General features: G+C 34.4%; 1 protein-coding gene across 3 annotated transcripts in view; it reads right to left on the reverse strand.

Annotated features, from left to right (window-relative positions):
* Positions 1 to 18,718, reverse strand: part of CTDSPL2 (CTD small phosphatase like 2) — an 83,348-nt gene that overhangs the window by 11,967 nt on the left and 52,663 nt on the right. For all 3 annotated transcript variants that reach the window (XM_045449896.1, XM_045449894.1, XM_045449895.1), the window contains exons 5-8: positions 15,597 to 15,812; positions 11,484 to 11,562; positions 11,039 to 11,150; positions 8,787 to 8,873 (exon numbers count right to left, since the gene is read on the reverse strand). In XM_045449896.1, coding sequence (XP_045305852.1) covers positions 8,787 to 8,873; positions 11,039 to 11,150; positions 11,484 to 11,562; positions 15,597 to 15,812 — 494 coding nt within the window. The remainder of the gene's footprint in view (positions 1 to 8,786; positions 8,874 to 11,038; positions 11,151 to 11,483; positions 11,563 to 15,596; positions 15,813 to 18,718) is intronic.

Genomic DNA, 18,718 nt, shown 5'->3' on the forward strand with positions numbered 1-18,718 from the left:
TGGCTAATCAAAAACAAAGTAAGCCATATACCCCTACCACTAAGTCAAATAAAAATAAATCCTCAGTGTCCAATCACGATCATTTAGAATGAGGCCCAAGAAATTTAACTAGAGCTGCTCTTCTAATTAATTTTGACATTTTCATCTTAAAAACATTTGGTATACCCTGTAACCAACCCATGTAACTGAGGGATTGCCTTAAATAGAAATATCATTTTTTATTAACTATGGGTCTTTTCAAAATAGATTTGTGATGATTAAGAAAACAATCAATTTAGTCAATACTTCTTTTCCGATTACCTCATCTCAAGGAGGATGATAAACTATGAACCATCAGAGCCTTTTGTTTGTTGCTAAGAAAGTTTGCCGTTTACATACATTTAATTAAACAATATGTTATTTTTGCATTTATGTAAATGATTTCATTTGGTCTCAATATCCCTGTTATCACTTGCTCCACACTATAAGCTAAGGAAGGCCTCTGTAATTTGGGATTTGCTTCCTCTGAACCCTAACACACTTCCATTTCAGAGAAATACTTCTATGTAAACGGTATTATCCAAGCATAGTAAGTGGAACACTATACAAAGGTGACATTTCCAACTTCTTATACATGACTTCCATATTAAATCAAAACTGTAACTTCATTATACATTGTACTTACTACTTTGACCATTCTTAATATAAAAATACATCTTAAAACGACATTACTTTCAAAATGTACTTGTTTACAGAGGATGAAAAAAAGGTAGTACTGAAGATGGGGGAATATATTGCTAAATTATCTCCTTACCATGAGAATAGAATAATTGTTGGCTGTAAAAGTTCCTATCCCCAAAACAGATTCACTATTTGAACAGGAAGGTCATTCAGGATTAAAATATATACACAGAAATTAATGTGGTTAGTGGGAAAGAGAATATAGAAAGGTACAAAATAACAGTGAGCAGAGGTGGAGGTTCTGCTATGTGCTACAAAGGTAAAATCTCAGAAAGAAAAATAGAAATGGAGACACAAGGCCAGCATGGTCTAAGTCATTTGGATGGATATATTAAAGCATAAATATATGAAAGTCAAACACTAAGTACTGTCTAGTAGGAAACAGAACAATTGTTAAGGTATATATAATACAAAGAGACTATGATCACTTATTATGTTAGGTCACAGAGATATAGAAATGTACAAATGCACAGAGGCATGCCTCCAAAATGCTTCAAAATCTATTCCACAGATGCTCATAATTATATTTTTCTTCTCCTTTCTCATAACAAAGATTCCTGTCCTGAGCTGCCTATTTCCCTTTTTCCACATTCTTTCCCTACTTAGTATTTCACGAACAACCATCCTTCTTCAAACCTGTAACTTTTCAAAATCATGTAGTCTCCCAAATGTAAGATTAGGCTAAAAGTTTCACTTCGGTCTGGTATACATATGTCCCTCCAAATATACAGCGATTATTCTATCTACCCTACAAATAGTTTTAATCGATCACTAAACAATATGCATTTTTAAAAAGTCAAAACTTTAAAAATAATGCAGAATGCTATAAAGAAACAATTACTATATAAAAATACCATACCCAAAGATATGTCTTAAAGAGCACTGACTACCCAAAGATAGGGATTTGTGAATATATTCATTATATAAAACTTTAAAAATAAAATCTACCAGAAATACCTGCAAAACTGTGATAATGGAACTAATCTTATATGATCTTGTAGATTGATTTTACTAAAGTTTAAATTTTATATAGAAAAAGTAATGTGTATAACAGAAAATATTACATTACATCAAGATTCCTTGAGATGAACAAATACCTGATGGCCTGTACTTTCTTTAGTGTTAAGACAATGAGAATGTCCTGTAATTGTGTATGTAGATAATCCTACCAGGCCATAATGGTTAATGAAACTGAATTTAATAAAAGCAGTCACCAAAATAGCAATCTAGTTATAAAATGATTATAAATATTTTGTGGTAGCCTGTCTAAATTCAAATTCATGACTAAATATTCAATGTCAAGCTATATATACTGAATAATCTCTATTTGTTTACCAAACCTTATCTAATTTCATAGGTAATTTCACTTTTTAAAGAAATTTCATATATAACTTTAACAACATGAATGAAGCAGCAGAAGCAGGAGAAGAAAAAGGAGGAGAACAAGGAGGAGGAGGAGGAGATGGAGGAGGAGGAGATGGAAGAGGAGGAAGAGGAAGAGAAAACCCCCAAAGCAGCTTCACTTTGTGGGCAACTGAATAAGGAAGAAACAAAAACAAAAAACTCTTACATGTAAATTTTTTTAAGAAAAAGTATTTCTAAATAGTTTTCAGCACAGATAATATAACCTTAACATATTCAAAAAGAAACATCTTTTAATAGTTATTCCATGATATCTTTTGAATTTATTGCTATACTGATACAGGTTTATTTTTATTAAAAAAAATTTTTTAAGTAATCTCTATGCCCATCATGGAGCTCAAACTCATGACCCCAAGATCAAGAGTCACATGCTCTACTGACTGAGGCAGCCAGGAGCCACATATTGATATAGGTTCAAAAAAAACCCCACAAAAAACAGTCAATTCTGTGGGACTCCTCCACTTACGAGTATGGCACCCTTTAAATAAAAAGATGATTGGTAAATGCTATTTACTTAATCAGCAGTAAGACTTTTTTTTTTTTTTTAATTTTGAGAGACAGAGAGAGAGAGAGTGTGCACGTGGGGGAGGGGCAGAAAGAGAGGGAGGGAGAGAGAATCCTAAGCAAGCACTGCACTACCAGCACAGAGCCTGATGCGGGGCTCAAATTCACTAACCATGAGATCATGGCCTGAGCCAAAATCAGACGCTTAATTGACTGAGCCACACAGGCGCCCAAGTAAGACTTTAAGGCAGTAGAAAACCAATAATCCTGGGGAATGTGAAGAATAAGATGCTACATATAACTGAAAAATCTTACCATGAGTAGATAGATACCACAGGTATAACAAGTGACTGTCAATTTGTTAACCCTTCTGTGCACCTCAGTCTCCTCATACATAAAATGAGTAAAAATAAGAGTACCTACCTCATAGGGTTGTTGTGAAGATTAAGTTAATACATGTAAAGCACCTAGAACAGTGCCTGGCACACGGAGAATGCCAACGACTATTACTTATCCACCTTATTATTAATCAGTCATAAGGAGAATAGCTGGAATGAGTATGATTCTATGGGACAGAACTGGGCAACCTAACTGAAAAAGAAAGCCCTACAGCTGTAATCTACACTTTTAGAAGAGAGAAAATAATCAGGAGTTCCATCAATTGATAGCTTCGCTATTTAACTTAGTTAACACTTTCTTAGCATCAATACTAGAGCACAGAGACAAAACCCAAATCCTCTTCATAGAAATAAGGTTGCTCAGGTAGGCCCTGCAGAGACCTCAACCTTATAACCCCCGGGTGACATTACAGTCACCCTTGGCTTAACACAATTCCAACAAGAGGTAGATGGCTGCTGGGGATAGTATTTGTAGGCAGATCAATCTGAAAATGAATAGGTAAATACTAAAACATCAAAATAAAAAATAATAAAATCAAAAATCCCCACACTAAAAACTTCTGCAAAACATTACACTAAGTAGAAATAAATTTGAAAAGGAATTTTCCTGTAGAGTCTACATGGGATAAAATGAAACTTAAGGTATCCATTTACATAAGTTAGCAATGAAGCATAATTTTCAAATAAAAATTGGCATATATATATGTTTTATATATATAAACTATTGCTGATTTTATTTAAATAAAGTTTAATCATTTTAAAAGCAAAAAAAGGTCACTTTAGTAAAACAAAAAATGCTGCCTTTAATAACAAGCTCTAAACTGCCTAAATGATTTAATATGCTTAGTAATTAACTGTCACGTCTCCTAAATTTGCAGCACATTTTCAGCTGTTGAACAAGAATTTTCCATGCTTTTTTAAGGAACTGCCTCTAATTTTAAGATACATTTACAAAGAATACAAAGAGGTCCCCATGAAATATACTTTATCATCTTTGAGAGGCAGCTAACTATAGGTTTCAGTTCTTTCTTTTTTTAACCTAAAAAATCAATAATGAATAATTACAATGAAAAAAAAATAGACCAATGACTAGTTATACTTACTAATAAGGATAGGAAAGTTACTTTAAAATTACTTTTAATATTAACCTACAATTAGTTATCACAGTATTGTTCCCTACCAGCTAAAATATTACCTTAATCCTCAATACTAAGTGTCCATGAACCCCAAATGTTCTTTTTAAGGTATATTATAAACACTCCTTTTGTACAACAAAAATTATGCTTTATGAAGGTCAAAACAAAATGCCTCTTGGTTAATGTCAATTTAAGTCAGAGCTTGAGAGGAAGAAAAACTTGATTAGGTATTTACTACAAAACTCTTCCTTTACACGATTGCTTATTTCTCCATAAAGCAAAAATAATGCTGACTTTTCTAAGAAAGACTATACAGAAGAGATAGAAGCCACTGACTCTCTACTTTTCTTGTTCTGTGGGATAAAATATTTGAGATCCTTATGAAAATTATCCTAGGCTGTAAGGTTCCCAAGAAAAAAAACAAACTATAGTGATGGGGAAAAGTCTAAGCTTTGCTAAACGTGGGGTTTCCCGCCCACCTCTCCCCCCAACTTTTCCCATAAAAGCAACCTCTACTAATAAAACAAAGCATCCTTTATCAAGTAGCTCCCTACAGATCCTATCTCTCCTTGAGTGCTTACCACAATCTGATTTCTGGACAGCTGACCCAAAGTTTGATGATTTTACTGATCTTCAGAAAGCCACTGACTGGCTAAAGTCTTATTGGTGAACAGAGTCAAAAATCAGATGCCCCTGCCATACTTTACAGAATGAGGAGTTGGACAGCACAGTTACGTTTGGCTGCACTGTGGTGAAACATATGAGGCATCTTCTTTTTGTCTTCAATTAGCCACGTTTGGGCTGAGTAGCTCTATTACATCTTCAAAAAACTGAGCTCCAGTTCTTGATGGAGATAGAGGAAGGTCATTGAGGAGGTGGTTCAGCTCAAGAGCTAAGTGAAAAATCTGTCTTTTGATTCAGTCCTGCTTGTGGATAGAAGTCATCTTCTGGATGGAAGAGGGAGTGAGATGACCTAGAGTCTTGAATTGGTGGATCTGCAGGAACAGAAACTAAATACAGTGGAGACCTCTTAACTGAGTAACACCACGAGATGGATTTCCTGACAATGTGTCAATATAAGCTAAATATAAAAATTAAATATGTGGATTGGAACTGATCATGCACTTGTTTTTCCAGGTATCAAATGCATCTGTACAATTCTAAGAATAAATAATGTTTTCCCAATAACTAACTGTAAAACACTTCATGGAAAAACAACCAATTTAAAGGGGGGAAAAAAGACCCAAACAAAAATCCGTACACTTTGCCTCTTTGAGTGCCATACCCTCACTTTAAAAACTCACTTTAAAGAATGACTTTTTCTCTCCATCTACACAAACTAAATCTCTCTACCCAAACAGTAGTAGTAACATGTATCAAATTTTGAGCTGAATCTTTTAGTTTTTTTGAATCTCCCAGAGAAATGGAATTCAAATACACTCAAAATACTAAATTGAGGCTTGAATGATCTACCTGCTAAAAAATTCTGAGACTTGCATTAAGTAAGTTGAGTCCTACTTATCAATCAAAAGGAGAGTATATACCATGGAGTTAGGCAGTCTTTAAATGTTAATAGTGGTCACCTTAAATTTCCCTCAAACTTTCATCTGAAAAAAAACTAAGAAAGCCCACAACCAGATTATAGTGGATCTAGTTTTAAATTTCTCTATATATTAACAAGAATTTTGATGAACATTTGATTACTTACTTCCACTTAGAATTTGAGTATGTAAATTTACTGTATATACTCTCACAATTATTAGACCAAGGGTCAGCAAACTATGGCTTATGGGCCAAATACATCACTTATTTTTGTAAATAAAGTTTTACTGGGACAAAGCCATGTTTATTTGATTACATTCTTACCGTCTATGACTAGTTTCATGCTACAATGGCAAAAAAAAAAATATTTGGAACAAAGACTACAGAACCTAAAATATTAAAAACTGGCCCTGTACAGGAAAAAGTTTGCCAACCCCTGATATAGACGATTATTAAAACATATGTAAAACAATTTACACTATAAACTGTTTTGAAAGAAAGAAAAAAAAAAGTAGATTTAAAATTAGATATAGGCCAACAAACTTACCACAAAAAGAAACCAAAAGCAAAGTAAGTCCCAAGAGGACACTTTATCTGGTGTTGATTCAGGTGAAGAATTTGATCCTATCTTAACATTACAATTTTATTTTTTAAGAATTTATACATAAATGCTATGGAACTGACATATTCAACAGTATACAGATAAATGCCATGGAACTGTTCATTTAAAAATGGTTTATGTTGTGAATTTCACTTCAATAAATTATTTTTTAAGAGTATATACAGTATTTTACAGGTTTCTAACCTTTAAGTGGGCCACATTATATTGCAGTGGTTAAATATGTAAGTTACATCTTACCTAATAATGTGGTTTCTCCAAAATCTCTTAGATCATCTCAGACCCTTGTGTATATTTCTTCTTTGCCAGTAGATGGAGACAACACCACTGAAAGTTTAAAAGACATCATTCCCTGTTTAAAGGGAGCTTGCTGGTCTGAAAACTGGGGGAACCCTAACCCAAGATTTCTTCAAAGTTATTTTTTAAAAAGCAGACAGAATGGCTATGCCAAAACCAGAAATCCAAAGGAATGTACCCAATATTAACTACGGACATCCTCAAAAATTTACTAAAGGGGGACTAAACTCTGTTTATGATGTAGTCACTAATAAATAATATTAAAATGCAATCATCCCTATAACTTGGAAGATTCAAACTTCCTGCTCACTGCTCCTAATTTAAGCTAGATCATTTATTTTTCAGTTTCAGAAAATTTAACTCAGAATATGAAAGAAAAAGAGTTCTTTGAATTACATAAAGGTAGATGCAGTACATATATAGTTTTTCTAAGTATTAGTCATATGCACTGCTAGAAGCCTTTTATTCAAAATAGGACAACTATCCAGATCCACAAAAAAATAATAAGAACTTTATTAAAAAGAAGAGAATTAAAGCAGAAATGGTGAAAGCAGCAAGAAAAAAATTCAACCTTATGGTCACAATGAAAAGAAATGCTCATGAAAGGAAAGAATCAAACTCCTCCAATTTCCAAGTTTATTTCACTATTAAAAATGACATACAGACCAAAACTATCTGCAAGAAATAAATTTCAAACCAGAAAGCTTAAGAAGTGATCCCAAAATAATTATTTAATATTTTTCAAATGACAACTTTCCTTTCCAAATTCAAAGCCTGAATGGAATTTTGAACAAAAAAAACAAGGTAATCAAGCTAAAAAGACAACCCTATTAAGATACAGCTATACTATTTATATTTACCAGAAGCCTCCTGTCCTTAACATGAACTAAACAGGAACAACCTATTTGGCAGAAAATGTCTTATTAAGAAAAAAGATTACCTTAAACCAAATAATAACCAGTTAAAAACGAATACAAAAATCTTAAAATCCCTTAGATTTATGTATAGTTTGCTCACTCTCTGATCAAAAATCAAAACTAAAATCAGGTTCCATAGAAGGGAAATGAATATAGTACTCAGATATTAGCATGCCTACAATGACTAACTAGGTTAAACTAGAACTGACATCACTGCTAAAGTAAATCCTCTTACGACTCATTACAAGATGAAGTCGGTAAAGTAAATCCTGAACCACAAACTTCTATTTAATTATGAAATTTTATGATTCCCAAAAGAGAGTAACTATCATGTGCTAAGAAAACTATACCCACATTCTAACTGCCTATTAAGAGCATATAAACAACCATAAACACCTTTTCATCATCCACATGGCAAATGTTCTGTGGCTTTATTTAATCCTTGGGTTGGCTTCCTCTTGACAAAGAACAAACTTTTTGACCTTTCCCAGTCCTTCAACAACTAGTATGGATGAAGGTAACGCTAATTAAATAACAGCCGCCACCACAGAAAGGCACTTTGCAATTTTCAAAGTGTATTCATATATGTTAATTAATTCAAATTTTATGACAGGAAAATCTCAAACGTAAAGTAAAAGCTATGGCCAACAACATAATTCACAATGAAAGATAAATGATATTTGTATTTTGCACAGTTACCTGTCCATCAACACAGATGAGGGAGAAATGCTTTTACCCAGATTTTTAAAGCAGTAACTGGAAATGTCCTAGAATTCTGTGATTGATATAAAGCAGATATACCAAACTGCAATCTACAGACCATATTACTACAAAAGGAAATAAAAATGACCAACAAGGAATGAGTTTTCTTTATACTAACTAGATTTTGGGGGAAAACACACACAAAAACAAAACACCAGGTGTTAACCTGGCAAGTTCTTCTTGGGGATCTATGATGTCAGTGCTTCTGCCTCCACCTGCTGGCAAACAGATTATGAAACTAGCAGAGATCACTGGGTTAAGAAAAGGTTCACGTTTTGGGTAACATTTAATGTTTTATGTAATTATTTAGCATGATGCTACTTTGTGTTAATAAATCAGTAATATATTGATGAAACTCATTAGGAAAAAAACACATTAAATTTTACACACACAAAATTACAAAAGATTTCTTGGTTCAGAACATTATCTAACAGGCCAAAAAAGAAGTTAAAAAAATTTTTTTAATTACCTGATAAATGACATCTTGGAAAAGGACTGGAAAAGTAAGTGCTGCATCTTCTAGCTCATTTAGACTACAGTGTACTAGTGTTTCATCCTTAAAATAAAAAACACATACTGAATAAACCAAGATACTAAAAGAAATTTCAAATGATAATTTTATGTAGCCATGATCACCAAAAACATTTATTAAAGTACTCATTCATACATGGGATTTTATATTTATCATATTGCTGTGTGTGGCACAGCAATTTGGGATAGAATTTTCTAAGCCACTGGTTCTCACGTATGGTCCCTTGACCAGCAAGAAGTATCACCACCTTCTGGGTTAGAAAGGCAAATAACTAGTTAGAAATGCAAATTCTCCAGCTCCACTTACGACAATTCAAAAACTTCAGAAGGGGGTGAAGGAGAGAGGAGCTCAGCAATCCATATTTTAATAAACCCTTTATGTGACTTCAATGAATGCTCAAGTTTGAGAACCACTGCTCTGAGTTCTGCACTTGCCAACTTTCTGATAAGTATAATCCATACTCCTTTTATTTAACAAATAACGAAAGTTTAGAATCTAATTATTTTTAAAATTACATATATTCTATTCACATAGCTCCTTATCCTTAAATCTTTTCTAAAGACTTTTATTTTATAAAATGGATGTCTTAGTATCTGTTGAATATGTTTCAGACATAAACATGATTTAACTAAATTAGCAGTCAATGAAGACTTGTCATCTTTGATCACCAAACTGTTTTCTCATTAAGAGGATAAGAAGGTGAGGATCATTCAATCTAAGATATGTGCAAATATTCATATTTCTTAAATACCGAATACAAATAGGAGGTCTATTTGTAGTTAAATGACAAAATGCTTTCTTTTAAAAAGCTGCTAGTGACTACCCCCAAAATTTTCAATGCATTTAAAATGAATTAAAATGAAACACAAATGTTCATACCTTGTGATTCCACATCTTATTAGCTGGAGTGTTTCTTTTAACCTAAAGTTAACTCTGGGGAGGCAAAGAGCAAAAAATACTCTAGATATGCCTCATTTTCTTTTAATAGCATATCAGACTACACATTTCAAGGTACTGTCTTATCATCTTAAAAAAAAAAAAAACCGGTATCCTCCTTCCTACAATTGAATAACTAATTCTACTACTTCATTTACACACTATCTAAAGTTTGATCATTCTTCATTTACTTCTATAAAATTATTCATTTATGCTCAGCCAATTCCTAGCTTTCCTTCTCTATTTACCTTTAAACTGGATTAAAAATTACATGGTCAAACTTGCTATGATGACCATATCAACTCCTAACACAAAAATCTAGCAAAATCTTTTTTCAGTTTTTCCACTAACTTGCACATCACATCTAAACTACTCATAATCAGTTTCAAAATTTTTCTCTTTATACTTATCCTCTAATAAATACCTTAATACTTAGGACCTCTGAATACCTCTCTTACACCTCTTTGGCTAGGCAAAGGCTAAGGTGGTGAACTCTAAAAAAAGAACTATACATCCTAGTTAAGATTTAAAATAATGATCTTTTCCTCAAGAAAAAATTTTATGAGAAGTAAACCACATCTCCAATTATAGGATACCAGTAACAAAGGCTAAATAATAAATTGTTTCCAGTATTATGTAAGAGGTAGATGTTCATTTTTCAAAGCTCTTTTGGTATCCTAAAACATAAATTTTTAACATACCAAGAAAACATATCAAAGGTTTTATTAGCATTCAGAGCTCATGCTTTGGGGAGTCTATTAATAAAGTTATTGATATTAGACAATACACAAAAATAAGAACAGGAAAAGAACTATAATCTTGCATAAAGTTAACTCATTGGGACACAGATAATATTTGGTCCTTCAGGGAAACATAATCCTAACCACGACCCCCTTCCCCGCCCACCCCCCTCCCCCCCGACAAAAAAGGTGAAATCTAAGCATGAAATCAAATTATAATTTATTGGGAAATTTTTCAAAAAAGATCACAAGGGTTCCAGAAATATGGGGGAAAGAACCAATTTAAATACAAAAATGAAAGCCTAACTTATTTTCAAAGAGTACCTGATACCAACCAAATGTGGATCCTGGCATTATACTATACTTCAAATAAAAACATTTCAGAACATCTTGGACATGTTTAGTAAATGTGTAAGCCTATTCATTCAATTGTATCCTTTTAGTTATTTTCAGCTAGTATTTTAAAAAATAAATTTAACTTACTTTCCCTACCTCTATAGATAATATACTTACCAGGTCTAAAACTAGGGAGAACTCTGGTGTGCTTCTTGTTTTCAATGGAAGAGCAGGTTTCCTATTTAGTTGTTCTTCTGTCAGTGGTGGAACATGTTTGATGAAATAATACCTATAGATCAAATTTTTTTAAAAATCTCAACATTTCTATTTTTTATAAATAATATTAAACATATTACTAAATTCAGCTCATATTTAAATCTTTTTAAAATAAATCTTCAATTAAATAATATCCATTTAACCTAGTAAACCAAACCTATGAAACATAAATAAAACTGAAAATATATAAATTAGTACTTCAGTAACCCAGTAAAATTATTAATACCTAAGGGTCACATGTTCTTTGAAATATACCATTGAGCCACCCTTCCATACACACACTTTCATTCTGCTCCAAGAGCGAAAGGAAAATAAAAGACAAAAAAAAAAAACACAAAAAACTCACGGGTCAAATACTTCCCAGTCTTCTTCATAGGTGGCTTCTGCATGAGCTGACGAATAACCACTATCTGGAGTTACTGGTGCTATTTAATAAAAGGAAAAACAATATGTTAGTTTTAACTCACTATGAGTATACATTTTTACTGATCATATAAGATTTTCCTGACCCCTTGTGTATTTTAGGTTAAAGATATGACAGAAATAACTTGTAAACAGTATTTCAAAGCAAATTTCTTAATACATATTTCTTAACACAAATTTCTTAACTCCAGAAGCAAAGGAAAAAACTGCCATTACAGATAAAATGGCAAGCTAGATCATGGCTAGTAGAATTAAAATCCCTAATAGCAAAGAAAAAATTTACTACTTATTGCTAGAAAAATATACTCCACCAAACTTCAATTTCTAACTGAATGGCGTCTATATGTGTAACCATAAAAACTTCATGCTGCCTCTTGCAGCAGTAACATTTTTCAAAGTACCTTGTACATACATAGGAAGTCAATATATATGTGTGCTGACAATAGACCCAAAGGTAGTTTTTAACCTGAGATCTATGAACATTCTTTAAGAGGTTCATGAACCCCCCCTTGTGCACTTATGTTGTATGTACATTTTCCCAGGAACCTCAAGGCTATCTAAAATCTTTTAAAAGTTAAGAAATGCTGTTCTATTTAGAAACCACTGCTTCAGAGGAGGCTTTATTTTACTTCTAATTTACAAGCAACCTAAAAATAATCATGAAGCAATTCTATATGCCATGACACATGGTCCAGTATATGTTTAAGCTAAAATTCTATCAACTGACAGAGCTTTAGAAATTATGCTGGAAGGGGCACCTAGCTTGCTAAGTCAGAAGAATGTAGGACTCTTGATCTCAGGGTCTTGAGCTTGAGATCCACAATGGGTGTAGAGATTACTTAAATAAATAAAAAACTTTGCTGGGAATTTTCTAAGACAATAATTACAACTTAAATTCAAGAAGACAAAAGATAATATTATTAGTCAGAGGTAATGTTTCAGACAAAAGCTTAAGTTGGATGCTACAGAATGAATGTTTGTGTCCTCCCAAAATGGTATTTGGAGGTGAAGACTTTAGGATGTCATGAAGTCATTAGGGGGGAGCCCTCATGAATAGGATCAGTGCCCTTATAAAAGAGACTCCAGGGACACCTAGGTGGCTCAGTTGGTTAAGCGTCCAATTTGGACTCAGGTCATGATCTCGTGGTTTGTGAATTCAAGCTCCACATCAAACTCTCTGCTGTCAGTGCGGAGCCCCTTTGGATCCTTTGTCTCTCTCTCTCTCTCTCACTCTCTCAAAAACAAACAATGGGGCGCCTGGATGGCTCAGTCAGTTAAGCGTCCAACTTTGGCTCAGGTCATGATCTTATGGTTCATGAGTTCAAGCCCCGCATCAGGCTCTGTGCAGATAGCTCAAAGCCTGGAGCCTACTTGGAATTCAGTGTCTCCCACTCTTTCTGCCCCTCTCCCACTCATTCTCTTTCCCTCGCGCGCTCTCTCTCTCTCTCAAAAATAAACATTAAAAATTTCTTTAAATTAACAAACATTACAGAAAAAACAAAAAGAAAAAACAGAGACTCCAGAGAACTCACATAGCTTCTGCCATGTGAGGATGCATGAGAAGACAGTTGTCTATGAACCTGAAAGCAGGCCCTTAACCAGGTCCTGAGTTTGCTGGCACTTTGATCTTGGATTTCCAAGCCTCCTAAACTGTGAGAAATAAATTTCTGCTGTGTATACACCACCTAGTCTATGGTAGTTTGTTACAGTAGCCCAAAAGGACTAAAATAGTGGAACACGGTAAAAACTGCTATAATCTGTCTATAGGAATGGAATATTGGTGGATAAGTCTTTCAGGACAAAAAGAAATCATTTTTGCTATTATGATATATTAATTTCTTACGTATGAATTACCTTGTAACATAGTATGTTCAGTGAATGACAGATGTAAATAATAATTTTTGTCCATCTGTAATAACTTTATGCCAATGACAGTTCATTAGCACAAGGGTTAATAGAAAAATACAACTTCTAACCACTTCTGTTTCAAATTCCTATTAACCTCAGAAAAAGGGAGAAAGGAAGTAATATTTGAGAGCCTTCATGCTAAGCATTTTTCTTCTTTCATCCCATTTAGCCTTTAAAACCGTGAATTATTATTACCCTTTTAAAGCTAAGAAAACTGACTCAAGTGAGCTTAAATTGTCTAAAGTCACAAAGCTAAGTAAATGGTAGAGCCAGCCTCCTTCTGTCTTGTTCTCTTTGGCTTAATTCTTAAGGAAAACTAACAATCTTTATCACTCATACTCATCTTTTAAGATCAGCAAAAATTTTACTTCTCTCCTGTCATGATACTCCCAGAGTAAATATAATATGCCACCTCATCATTTTGCTCATTTATTGCTCAGCACTCACCATACTGTACAGTAATTTTTGTGTATACCTGGCTCATCAATTAGATCATTCACTCTTCAGGGTCAAGAAGCATTATCTTATTCATCTTCATAAACAATGCCCATCACAAAAAATAGATGTTCAATAAATGTTAGGGGACTAAATGAATGAATGAATGAGACAACAGGACTAAATTTTCCTTTTCCCCTCTAGAAATCACTATGGTTATAGAAATCCCTTCTCCATTTTCATAGTTGTCAGGGAAAAAAAAAATACAGCAGCACAAAAATATAGAACAAACATCAAACACGAGGCCCAAAGCCCTGGACTTAGTCTACTTTACAATTCACTAGCTTAAACATTGGCAAAGTAATGAGCATAAAATGACAGGTCAAGAGTAGGTTCATTTGCAAGTCCTAACTATGTGCACCATATTGATTTGCTTGTCAGATTCAATATTATTCTTAAATTACAACATTATAATTTAACATTACAGATATTAACATTACAGAGCCCAATCTTTTATTCGACCAAGTTAAAATAAATCTTTCCTATTTTATGTCACTTTTCATATTGGTATGACTGGGTTGCACTATATAGAAATTTCATAATTGTATGCATTTTTTCTTTAAATGTTTTCAGCTGTTTGGGTTGTAGTTTTTCAAGTTTCTCCTTTATATTCAAGGGAAGAACATTATTCTACTTCCTTACACCAAACTACATTTCTGAACCAATACATATGTGCAAATGCCTGGCATTGTAAGAAATAAACAAATCTAAGAGTGCCTGGGTGGCTGTTGGTTAAGGGTCTGACTCCTTGATTTCAGCTCAGGTCACAATCTCATGGTTTGTAAGATTGAGCCACACATCAGGCTCTGTGCAACTTGCTTGGGATTCCCTCTCTCCCTCTTTCTCTGCCCCTCCCCTGCTCATGCTTTCTCTCTCTCTGTCTAAATAAAAAAATAAACATGAAAAAAAATTTTTTTTCATCTAAAATAAAAGCCTAAGATCTTGTCCCTCTGAGAAACGATGACCGTCCTCAATTTTATTTCTGCTTTTAAGTATGATGGAACAGTTTCATCTTTTAGCTTTATGCATCTGTATACCACAACCCTCAGACGTAATAAATTCTGATCTCATGTGTTCTACATTTCCATGACAAGTGGCTCAGGGACCAAACAATTATGTTAGGCTTTTATAAGGATCCAGAATTAGGCTGCAGTTTGAATACAGGGCAAGATCTAGGAACAGAAGCTTCTTGGCGAGGCGGGGAGGGGGGGGGGGGGGGGGGAGGGGGGGGAGGGGGGGGCGGCGGCGGCGGATGTCATCTATATATGCAACAAATCCGAAGGTGTAAGGCTGCCATTAGGTAGGGACTTCAGACTTAAGGGTCTGAGACTGGGTGCAATTACAATAAATATACTCACAAACATGAGCATCTATTTCGCTATTTGTGTTCAATTTCTCTAACTAGTAAGATCAGTACAAATAATTAAACTGTAAAATGATTCTCAATCAACACAACTTTCTAAAAACTTTCAATTTCAAAATGACTGTATATCTGGGAGAAAGTTTTATTTTCGATTTTAATTGTCTTATGTTCAAGGAAGAAAAACATATGCATTTGACATTAAATAAAAATAAATAAATACCGTATTTTTCTAAATTCATGAAGATGCATAAGAAAAGGAATTTTCTTCACCTGTAAGGGGTGGGATATCACGATTAACTGTTTCTTCTGCTTCTTCTAAACCATTATTTATCGATGGTCTCACTTGAACTGCTTGATTTGAGTAAGCTGCTCCATTAGTTGATGTCGTAGTACTGGTAGTGATCTCATCCACCTGTTCCATATCAAGTTGTTTTACTATCTCTTCAGCTTCCACAGCCTGTCCTGGGGAATCAGATCCTGATGTTCCTATAATTAAGATTCAGTGTACTCACAACCATCATTTAAAAAATCAGAAGGGAGTGGCAGGATAGGATAGATGATTTTAAGGGTACAAACTTATACAGCAAGCAAACATAAGCCCTAGAGACCTAAGGCACAATAGAGTGCAGACAACAATATTGTATTATAATCATCAAACTTGCTGACACTAGAATTATTCCAACCACTAAAAAGAAAGGATAATTATGTAATGGGATAGAGGTGCTAATTACTGCTACATGGCAATCATATTAAAATATATAAATGTATCAAATCAACATGTTATACCCTTAAATTTACATAATGTTGTATATCAAATATATTTTAATAAAGGGTTTTTTTTAAATGCTTATTTATTTATTTTGAGAGAGAGTGTGAGCGAGTAGGGGAGGGGCAGAGAGAGAGGGAGAAAAAGAATCCCAAGCAGACTCTGCACTGTCAGCACAGAGCCCCCACACGGGGCCTGATCCCACAAACTGAAATCATGACATGAGCCAAAATCAAGAGCTGGTTGACTGACTCAACCACCCAGGTGCCCCTCAAATACATTTTAATAAAACTAAAATTAAATATTGAAAAATAAACTCATAAATATTTAGAAAAACTAAATGCTGTTGTGTAAGTTTTAGGTGTATGTGCTAATTTAACACATCTATATATTGCATTATGGTTACCAACCTAGTATTAGCTAATACCTCTATCCTGCCACATCGTTATCATTTTTTGTGGTGAGAAAATCTAAGATCTAGTCTCTATGCAACTTCAAAGTATACAACACACTATTGTTGATCACAGAACTTCTTTTCAATAAAGCAAGTATCATTTATTAAGTGTCTACTATGAGCTAGGCATTGTGTGTGTATGTGTGTATTTTTCATTATCCTCAAATTAGTCCAGTACTAAGTAAGCATCCTAGCCACTGTGGACAGAGGTAGTTATCCAAGAATGAGCTGTTACCCTAACCATCAGAACATTTTTATTCAGAGACACAACAACAATTTCCTAACACGATTCCATCTCAGTAACAAAGACTGAAGTTAGTTTCCTAATCATACTCAGCCACAACCTAAATGACCCTGCTACCCAATTCTTCTTCCACGATGAGATGACTCCAACTCTATTTCTTTAAGGAATCCTCCAAATGTCATTTTCAAAAACAAAATCAACCTCCCATACTCTCATTTTTCTCAGACAACATTCCTTCTCCCTCAAAGCTTTAAATGTGACTTATTTCCAAAAAATCTCTTCCTGATACCTTTCCCCTCAAAGCTCTTTATTCTTCCATACTCAACATACTAAATGAATCAGAATTCATTTATTCCATTGCTGCCACCAAATCATTGGTTTTCCATTAACGTGCAAAAATCCCTCCTCCTTTGGGACTGATGGCACCTAGCTTTGTAGTTCTTCATTTATCCCCACCGCTGTCCTCTACCAACTGTTGCCAGCATCCTCTCTCAACCAGACAAATTTAACACCTAGCTACCAGTTTAAAGCTCTATGAAACACCTGCTGGTTGTTACTACAGGGGATGTCAATGACTCATCCCTAAGACTAATCAAAGGTCTTGCGCTCTTAAGCTCCATCTTCATACACGCTGCTCTCTTTAGCAAGTACCATGACCATAACCTGGACATTCATAGTAAGAAACTGTTCATCTCTGAAAACTAAAGTTCAAATGTATCAATCCACTACAACTTCCTAACCTTTTAATTACCTATTTCATATTCCCATTACATGTGACCTTCATGTTTGATAAAGGCCAGTCTCATTCCAAACAATCCCTTAACAGCCCCTTCCCCACCCTTCTCATCTAGTCAGACTGCATGGTATATATCACTTAATACACTCACAAGCCAGCAGCTTCAGTATTCTTGCTCCCTCGTCTTTCAAATGTCACCCATCATAGAAATCTCTCTTGAATCAATGTAACTTACAGGCTTACTGGATTATGTATGTATTTCTTTTAATTATACCCAACAACAAACATTCTAAACCTTCACCGTTCTCTTCAGTCCCCGCCACCAGGAATCTCAGCACATGGCACCATCTCCTCCTTCAAAGAAAAAGTAACTTACCAAAAACCAACTTCTTCTGCCCATTTATTTCCGCACACACCTTCACAGCTTCTTTCCTTTAGCACTAGAGAAAAATATCTCTTTTCCCTCTCTTCTCCATTCTAATCCTTCTACTATCTGTTCCCATAATCTCATTGTTGTCAGCAGACTCCAGAAACTTTCTTCATTAGTTATTTTCCCTCTATTTTCAACCTCTTCCTGTTAGACTTCTCCCTGAGGCTTAAAAACATGCTGGTCTCTCACAAAGAGAAACCACTGGAGACTTGGTAACCTCTCTAATTTTATAGTCAAGTAGTTCATAACAGTAACCTACATTTGCTGCTTCCTTTCTTACTCCCATTTTACTCTTTTAACCCAAATGTGTTAGGCTTCCAACTCCAGCCACTCTCCTGAAACTGTTCTGGCAAAAGAAACCAATAACTTGGGGTGCCTGGGTGGCTCAGTTGGTTAAGCGTCCAACTTCGGCTCAGGTCATGATCTTGTGGTCCATGAGTTTGAGCCCTGTGTCAGGTTCTATGCTGACAGTTCAGAGCCTGGAGCCTGCTTCAGAGTCTGTGTCTCCCCTCTTTCAGTCCTCCCCCACTAACACTCTTGCTCTCAAAAAATAAACAAACAAACAAACAAACGTACATTTAAAAAAAAAACAGAAAGAAACCAGTAACTTTGTAATTGCCAGGCTCAGCAGTCTCTTTTCAATACTCATTTCCTTTCCTTCAATCTTTATAATTGTTTGACCCTGGGTTTTGATATTCTCTTTTCCTTTGGCTTCTATGACACAAAATCTCCTGGCTTCTTCCATGTCTTTGTTGCTTTCTT

Source organism: Leopardus geoffroyi, chromosome B3 (genome assembly GCF_018350155.1).
Source record: "Leopardus geoffroyi isolate Oge1 chromosome B3, O.geoffroyi_Oge1_pat1.0, whole genome shotgun sequence".
In the NCBI taxonomy this organism is placed as follows: domain Eukaryota; kingdom Metazoa; phylum Chordata; class Mammalia; order Carnivora; family Felidae; genus Leopardus; species Leopardus geoffroyi.